At 40.5% G+C, this 9,034-nt stretch overlaps 1 protein-coding gene across 1 annotated transcript; it reads left to right on the top strand.

Moving 5' to 3' along the window:
* Positions 1–677: 677 nt before the first annotated feature.
* On the top strand, positions 678–8,804 carry lamp1a (lysosome associated membrane protein 1a). Its single transcript, XM_085170683.1, has 9 exons — positions 678–1,033; positions 4,766–4,872; positions 4,959–5,178; positions 6,070–6,231; positions 6,317–6,510; positions 6,641–6,766; positions 6,858–6,921; positions 7,017–7,184; positions 7,820–8,804. Exons 1-9 carry the CDS (start codon positions 982–984, stop codon positions 7,957–7,959), a joined length of 1,233 nt encoding a protein of 410 aa, XP_085026809.1. The 5' UTR covers positions 678–981; the 3' UTR covers positions 7,960–8,804.
* The last annotated feature ends 230 nt before the right edge of the window (positions 8,805–9,034 follow it).

A 9,034-nucleotide genomic window follows, 5' to 3' on the forward strand; every position in this document is an offset into this window, starting at 1 on the left:
TAATGGCTGACTGACTAATACTATAGTCTCATTTAAGGCAAAAAAAAAAAAAAAAAAAGTGGGTCCCTTGTTAAAAAGGATGGCTGAACTGTACACTAAAATTTAGCAGGGCCCTCTGAGTTCCTTCTAGGGTTTGGCATGCCCTCGTGAATTGAAGGTGTCAGCTGACTGCCCACAACACGCACTTAGCAGAGTGCACGGCCTAGAGGTGGAGGCGCCTTTCACGTGCTACACCCTCATATAAAAAAATATACAGTTCACTGTGCTGTAGTTCGCACACATGGTATAACGAAAATCTAAAATTCCATAAGTGGTTTAAAATGTTCTTTAATGGACTGGGAACAGAAAAGGAGAACCTGGAAGTCAAAATATCCCAGCATTTTATTTCTCCAGCCAGTAGCATTTTAATTAATGAGCCCTGCGTATGACAGTGCTGTGAGAAGTCATTTTTATTGCGCCCTAGTTTTTTCATTAGGCGTCTATTAACATCCTGTCAAATCCTACCCGGCAGTAAATGTGGGGCAAGAACAATCATATTTTGTCATGCAGGTATACAGAATGAAATGCTGTTGCCACTTGGATAGCAGCGCAAACGTGCAGCCTTCGTTGTTTGGCGGAGATGGCCGAGCCGAGTTCACAGAGGAAGCGGGAGGGGCGGTCTCACGTGACTGGGGTTCTAAAGGCTAACAGTTCACATGATGAGATGAGGCGCAATCAGACTGTACGCCTGTGACCGACGCTCGACTCTGTTTACTGGTCCTTTAGCCCCAGCTGGACGCAGTTTAGGGACAATAAAAAGCCTCGACTACCCTCCTTCACACAGCAGACACACGTAAACGGGAGCAACTGTGGAGTCAAGTGTGGCCGTGTAGACCCACCTGCGCTAACAGCAGCAGCCGCCGCGACTCAGCACCACTTCTCTCCCCGGGCTTGTTCGTGCTTTCCGCAAGGGTGAAAAAGTGCTTCTTGCTCTGCTTGAAAATGAAAGTGTCTCACGCTACGGCCGGACTCGTCGTCTGGTTTGTGGTCCTAGGTGAGTTCGTTTTTTTTTCTCCCCTCTTGAGAAGCTACTGTTGGACCAAATGGTGTAAGCGCGAGCAACCTGCGGTAGGTTTAGTTGTCAGGTGCAAAAACTGTCGGTGCGTTACCGGCCCGGGCCGTTTAACCGTTTTAGCTAAAACTAGCCAAAAAGGTTTAAGGTCCCCCCCCCCAGTTCAGCTCGTTAGTGCTTGCCGATGCCTTCGCGTGGACTATAAATTGCATTGTATTTAATGTCCATAAATGTCAAACTCATAACGTAATTAAAACATCAACAACTCAGGGAGGATAATTTACATAAGACAGTTTTTTTAAACTGTTTTTCCTCATGGCATGATGTTCCTGTGTGCACACTTTCTTTGTTAAAGGCTGAAAATTATAAAAAAAAAAAAAAAAAAAACAGCCTCCTGCGGGTGATGAGACAGCTGTTAGCTACTGTAGTGATTAAAGAAGCTGAAAGTATGGATTACTGAGTTTCTAGAACATCAGCCTTTACTTGTTTCTTTGACCTCAGGTGGTTTTAAAAGGGGAAAAACAAAACTTTAAGACTGTCAAACATTTAAACAAAACGAGTAAATTTTAGTCACCACAACTTCAGCTGGGTGGCTGAGGATGGTGTTTTATGGGTGTTATTTGCCAGTTTATCAAGCTAGAGACTTGTCCTCTTGCTCAGTTGTGCAGCAGCGTCTTCTACTTCTCTTTTATCCGGGCTACATTTACATAATGTAGATGGAATAGTGCATACCAGGGTTTTTCCTGGCTTTAAAAAAAACAACAAAATTCAGGCTTTTATGGGTGTGACTGCAAACAGGAGCACAGTTTTTATGCTTAATGTGGCAAAAATATTAGAATTTTTAATTTAACAAAGACTTATGGATTTTCCTATTGTCAGTTAATTGCTGTCTGTCAAGTCTTGATGCAGGCAGATCAGTCGTGGTGTGGTGTTTGTTTGTCCCTCCCTCCGAAAGACCGAAATCAAACTTTGAGTTTTCAGTACAAAATGGCCTTCGTTTCCAATTACTGCCTGAAGTCTTTTGTAGCATAAAGGTAGAATGTCTCTATAATTCAGTGCGATTACAGCTTTCTGATTAATTCTTTTTATTAGTGTAAAATTGGGTTAGTAGGTACCAAACAGCATTTTTTAAGTTCCAGTTTCACACTGAGTCATTTGTGAAACCAAACCACAGTTGCCCGAAAAGTCTGTAGATTTAGTAATGATCTCTTTTCCTTTTTTTTTTTTTTTTTTTCTTTTTTAAATGTTGGTGAGCTGCAGATCAGCCTCATTGTTGTGTCATTTGAGAGCTTCACATGACTGCTATGCTTGCTTTGTGTTGCATACACAGGCACCTGGCTGCTGCTGACACAGGGAAACAGGCCAGCACAGTTATAGCTCAAGTTGTTTTGCCATCCTCACTCTGTAATATAAAACTACATTACTGACATTGCTTTAAAGTAAAACCTAACTGGGGGTTCAGTTTTGAATCTGTATTACAAAACAGGGTCAGTGTTTTATACTTTTTTGATATGCTTCATCCTGTCTGTGCACACCGTGTCTGCAGCTCACTGGATTGCAGTGTTGTGTAAATGGTCTGCAGTGTGTTTGCAGGGTCAACAAAGGGGTGACATGGGGTTAAGTTTCAGCAAGAAAGGAGTGGGTGTGATTGACGGAGACCACCAACAGGGCTGACGCACAGTGGTCTTTATGTTCAGATCAAATGGAGGAAGGAAGAGCTGTCAGTGCACTAATAAGTGAATGATGAAATTTGCAGTGGGATGAGGCCAAAGATTGGTTAAATCTGCCCCCTAGCAAATAAATTCCTGAAATGCACAGAACTTTTTCAGTGTGGCACCATTTTTTTTTTTTTTTTTTTTTTTTTTTTTTTCTGCTAACTCACCAGCATGTTTATTCTGTTGATGGCATTTCCCATTTTATTGTTCCCACATATTCTGAGAACGCCAGACAGAACTTGATAAAGTCCAACTGTTCCTCTTTGAATTTAAATAAAGCAGTCAAACTCGACCCAGAGCACATCAGCTTCTCTGTTGACTTTATGGGAAGTGTGACGCAAGTGGGAGAACCCTGGTATTGCGTTATTTTTAAAGGATATGATTTGTTGGATTGAATACAAGTGTTTACTGTAGATAACAATGTGTTTGAGATTTATAGCCACCATCTGACATACAGTGAAACATGTAGCAGTGGGGTAGAAGGTTCCAGAGGATGAAGGTATTAATAGCCCGCGTGTGGTTTGCCAGTGTGAAAGTAGGCTGAGTTTTCTGTATAACTGGATTGGCAACATTAGGTCAGATGGGTTTTGTCTGAGTTAATGTTGTTTAAAAAATCAGGTCTCTGTAGCCACTTCAAACATCTTTTGGCAGCTATTTGGGCATTTAGTTGAAGTGTTAATTTCAGTAGTTAACATTAACAAGTGCATGAGTCAGATTTTGTATGGGAAGGTTGCTAACTAAGTGACCCGGGTGTGTCTGACAGGCATAATAAGTTGTTTGAATTCTCTTAATGTTAATGTTGAAGGAAGCTGCAGACCTTTTCCTTTTCTTTTTTTTTTTTTAAGGTTCTGAAGAGATTTCACCTCTAATCTGAAAGCATCAATTATAAAAGCTGATGAGTTCTAGGTGTTTACCCTGCAGAGGTCTTAAAGCAACTGAAAGGAGTCTGGTTGCCTTCAACACAAACACGGAAAACGACCTGGATTACTGAGAACCTACAGATAGTGCTTGCTTCATTACTTTAGCAAAGGATACATGGGACCATCTGTTATGAAGGCAAAGAAGATAATTTAGCTCAACAGTTCATAGCAACGCACCAGACAACAGTCACTAAGGTCAACATGGCTGACAAGTGACACAGGTCATAGAAATGTTGTGCGTCTTCCCTTTTTATATCATGACCCACAGATGTTTTGAATTTTCAACAGGCTGTTAATCCCATAGGTGGACTCTGATCATTATACGGCTGTCACAAAATCAGTTTATCGGCCTTTAGGATTATTGTTAAGTGGACCTCGGTCACAAAAAGCCTTCTGCACAGTATTCACTGAGTGCTGTCTCTTGCAATGCTTCTGGGTTTGTGGTCATGGGCGCTTGGCTTTAGCATTCTGCAGACCTCTAGTGGTGGTTTCTGTTAACTTTTTTGTTTGTTTGTTTTTTATTTTGTTTAACAAGGTAAATGTAGGCCATGCGGTCTTGTAACAGCGGATGCGCTGTACAATTATCACTGTTAATTACCCTTTATCTAACGAGGTCAAGTTAAAGACTGAGATAAAGAATATGCACATGGTGTAAGTGTGGGTTTTAAATACATCAGTTTATTTTGGTATCCTAGCAAACCTAGGGGTCTAAACTGGATCATATTCTGAGCTAATGAGTATATCAGTGCTTACAGTTTGACTGTGGGTTTTCTGTGTTGTAAATGACAATGCACAATTCAGCATGTAATCTAATTACTATGTAAATGTCTAAAGCCATGCCTTTCTTTAAAATGGGGTTCTGGGATCTTATTGAAGCCTGCAAACATGTAGACACTGACTGTAACACCCCTGAAAGTCTCTAAAACCAAAACATTTCAGACTTGGATTTATCACTCGATGAGACCTGTTGCCACTTTTCTTTCTTCCTTTTTCTGCCTAAAGATGCAGTTTTAAATGGTTGAATGATTTTTATTTATACAGTTTATTACTTAGTTTTTCTTATTGTCTGTCATATCCAGGTTGTATCGATGCAGTTACTCTTGAGGTGAAGGAGAGCAACACCACCTGCATTAAAGCCGATCTGTCTGCGTCATTCTCCATTATATACAACACTACCCATGCCAACGTATGTACAGATGTTTGCTCACCTACTACCGCTTCATTTCTGTGTGTCCGGTTATTTATTTGTTGTATCACTTGTTGTGTCCTCAGAGAACAGTGCAGGTCTTTCTGCCCAACTCTACCACAGTGGATACAGCAAACAGCACATGTGGCAAAGATGGCAGCTCTCCCAGGCTGGTGGCAGTATTTGGATCTGGCTACACTCTTGGGCTGAACTTCTCAATCAATGGAACCCTGTATCAGGTTTCTAGCCTGACTCTGCAGTACAATCTAAGCGACACTTCAGTCTTCCCCAATGCGACCACCTCCGGTGAGACCATTCATTGTCTTGAATCATGTGATAGATCTGAATATATTACCAGTGTGTGAATGTGTGTGTGAATGGGTGGATGACTGACTGTGTAAAGCGCTTTGGGGTCTTTAGGGACTAGTAAAGTGCTATACAAATACAGGCCTTTTACCATATTATTTTGTGGTTTTTAAAAAATTGTCAGAATTCTGTTCTGAATAGTGTAGCATAAAGACGGGATGCTACATGTATAACTAGACATTTCAGTGTTACACATGAATTTCATTTAGGAATTTATTTGGTTGCTGATGATGAACGAAAAATCTGGAGGTTTTTTGTTGATGTTGTTGGTTTTCTCTTTTCAAGAAGTTTGCAAGGTGGGAAATCTTAAAAATTATGCTTATTTTCAAGTTCTCAAAATGACAATGTCCTGGATGACTGACACTTGGTTAGGTCCTTCTTCATAGTGCAGGTCTGAGGTATCTAATTTTTATTCCTAATCAGCAATAAAAGGCTGATGCGTGACCCAGGTGGGTGGGTGGGCAACTTGGACCCCAAAGTTTGAATGTGAGAATGAAGTGATATAGGTGCTTCAAAATGACACTAAGTGCATCTACTAAAACAGTGTTTGAATGTGTGACCTTTACCGCAAAGTCAGGGTTTAGAGGGATTGTCTTTAGATGTCAGCTAGCTAACTTGTAGCTCTTCTCTTATGAATGCCTGGATGAGCTTTTTTATAACAGTTGTGAGGACGGCCACACTGATTATTTTAAATTTGAGCGCTTTGTAACTTTTAGCAGTGCCTCGAGATTGTTTGGAAAACTGAAGGAGGACTTGGACTGAAATGTCAGTGTAAACAACAGAATGGTATTCAAGGTACTGTTGTGCTGATTTCTACCTACTCTGTTGTAGGTGTGGTCACTCTGGTGTCTGCCTCTGTTGGGATTGAAGCAAAAGTCAACACCACCTACAAATGTGTGAGCCCTACAGTTATTGCGGTTGCCACTGCAAATGTTAATTTCACTGACATGAGGCTGGAGGCATACATGCCAGGGAATGAGCTGAGTCAAAACGGTAGGTGGATGTTAAAGGTTTTTACTTTTGAGTGGTTGTAAGTTTGAACAGTTTCATGTTTACAATATTATTTCTCTGTTCGCAGAGACCGTATGTTTTGCAGATCAAACCAGCACAACACCTTCACCTACCACTGTCAGTACAACAGCAGTTCCAACTCCAACCCCTCCAGGAACACCTCAGCAGGGCAATTACACTGTGAAGGACACCAATGACACCATATGTCTCCTGGCTAAAATGGGGCTGCAGCTCAATGTTTCCTACACATCTCAGAATAAGGTAAACTACAGCTTCAAGAGCAGCCATTCTCCCCAAAAACAGCAAATGTTTAACCAGTTGTCAATAGAAATAAAAGAAACTTGAAACAAAGTGTATCTTGGGTTTTTGTTTTTTGTTTTTTTTTGGCCAGACTGTCCAGGATGTATTAAACCTCAATCCTAATGTGACAAACTCAACGGGATTATGTGGAGCCAGCAGTGCTACACTGGTTTTGACACAGACGCAATCTACTATTCTCACTTTCAACTTCACTCTGGTAAATTTAACCCTATTTTTTTTTGTTAATGTTACATTAGTTATTTTTACATTACATTAGTTAACTGCTCAGCTCTTCCTTTGGTCCACAGAACTCCACAACCAACAAGTACCATCTGAGTGGGGTAACACTGCTTGCAAATTGGTCTGACAGTGGTAAGTACCTCTTATGAACAACATGCATTTAGTTTTTGCTGGGTTTTTTTACCTTGACTTTTTGAAGCTGAATAAAATTAACTTTCTCTACTCAGCTAACTTTTCCGTGAGTAACAACAGTCTGAACTACCTGCGCAGTACGCTGGGCTACTCCTACATGTGCAGTGCAGAGCAGACTCTGTTTGTGACACCGAGCTTTTCTCTCAACACTTTCGATCTCCAAGTCCAGCCCTTTGGTGTCAAGAGTGGCCGGTTTGCTACAGGTATGAATGAATTAAGCATGTTGTTCGTTTCTCACATTACACGTCATTCCTCCAAGTTTTTACCCATTTTGATTGTGAAAATTGTGCTGAATGGGTTTCTCCACACTGGCTGAAGATGTGTGGAGAGCAGATGCACACTTAATAGTTGGATCAAACATTTTGAGATTGGATATCTGAAGCCTTTGTTTCCAGCAGCTGGAGCATTTGTGTAGCCTGATAGTGGTCAGCAACTGTTTATTATGACCATGAACAACCCTGCAAATTAAAAAAAAAAAAAAAAAAAAAAAAAAACCTTGACAAGTTTGTTTTTGTAAGTTGATTCAAAAAGGTGAACTTTGCCATATTCTTTACATGCAAAAAGTTTTTGAATTGGTTTTCATTCAAAAAGAAAAATCTGATGCTGCTGGTGACAGTTGAACACATCCATAACTTGTTTCAGAATGAATAATCAGAGATGAAGATGAGATGAAATGAAGCCTTACCCTGTACTAAAATGATAAGTCTGAAATGCAGTTTACCAGACCAGCTGGAACGTTTACGTGCTACATCCATATCAGCCCAGTGGTGTTAAAAGAAAAAACTGTCATTTTGTTTGCACACCGTAACCTTCTGCTCTAACTCTTGTGTGTCTATAGCTGAGGAGTGTCAGATGGACCAAAACCAGATGATTATCCCCATCATTGTTGGAGCAGCTCTGGCTGGTCTGGTGCTGATCACCCTTGTTGCCTATCTAATAGGCAAGAGGAGGAGCCATGCTGGTTACCAGGCCATCTGAGCAACCCTTCATTAGACTTGAACCATACAGGCTGATTGGTGAAGGGATGAACCAAAGGGTGTTACTTTGGCCACATGGATGACTCTGTGGGCATGAACCTGAGTGAATGGAAGGGCGTGTGTGTGTGTGCGCATATCTGCGGAATATTTTTCACTTTTCTGTGGATTATGATTAAACTGCTAACTTTAGATGCATCTTGACGAAACCTGAGGTGACTCAAAGTTTGAGAGAGTTTGAATTTGCTGTAGCATGTCAACCATTAATGGTCTGCTCTTGTTTCGTGTTCTAGGAGCTTGATTGTATTTGCTTGAACTGCTGTTTGTCTTTTTAGCTGTGTAATTATTTATAAAGAATCTTCCAGTTGAAGAGGCAGAGGGAATCACATCAACTACCTAAACATGCTCACAGGTGTATTTTTTTCCTTCCTGAGCATAAGATAATCCTGGCAACTCTTAGAAGGCTCTGTGTGCTTGTGTTTTTGTTTTGTTTTCTCCCCCGCTACCTATAGTAATATTCCTCCTCAGATGAAACTAAGCCTATCCCATCAGTGCACTGCACAGTTAATGCAGCTAATCAAATGCAGTCTGATAGTTGTGGCAATAAAGTGTGGATTCCTACTTTAATGTAAATGATGCGCCCCCTGAAGCCGTACATAGACTTGGTCAACAAAATCAGAATGTATTCAATAGACTTGTTAACAGCTGCATGGCTGATTTCCATTCTTGCTTTTCACCCCCTCCCCAAAAGAAATGTAAAAATTTAATTTCTTCTTTTTAATGGAGTACTGGGTTTGATCTTTTGTATTGGATAATAAATTCTATTCCTACTGTGGAGTGATGTGATGCGCTTTTTGTTGTTTTGTTTTTTTCCTAACTCCAAGCTGGTTACTCAGGTGTATTTTAAATATTCAGCTGAGAGATTTTTGCTGTATTACAGACTGGTTCGTTATGATGCTGATTCTTCTTTTCATTATCCACATAATTTTACTCGGAGAACATATTGAACTAACTCTAATCAGTCAACCTAGAACTTAAACTGTTTAACTGTGTTAAAGAGACCCCTGAACACACAATTG

This window comes from Neolamprologus multifasciatus, chromosome 1 (assembly GCF_963576455.1).
Source record: "Neolamprologus multifasciatus chromosome 1, fNeoMul1.2, whole genome shotgun sequence".
NCBI classification, from domain to species: Eukaryota; Metazoa; Chordata; class Actinopteri; order Cichliformes; family Cichlidae; genus Neolamprologus; species Neolamprologus multifasciatus.

What these genes read in the sequence shown, in the direction of transcription:
- lamp1a (XM_085170683.1), top strand. Translation starts at nt 982, where the DNA reads ATGAAAGTGTCTCACGCTACGGCCGGACTCGTCGTCTGGTTTGTGGTC. An exon ending in TCACTTTCAACTTCACTCTG is followed by an intron (nt 6,767 to 6,857) that starts GTAAATTTAACC and finishes TTTGGTCCACAG; the next exon opens with AACTCCACAACCAACAAGTA. An exon ending in GAGTGGCCGGTTTGCTACAG is followed by an intron (nt 7,185 to 7,819) that starts GTATGAATGAAT and finishes GTGTGTCTATAG; the next exon opens with CTGAGGAGTGTCAGATGGAC.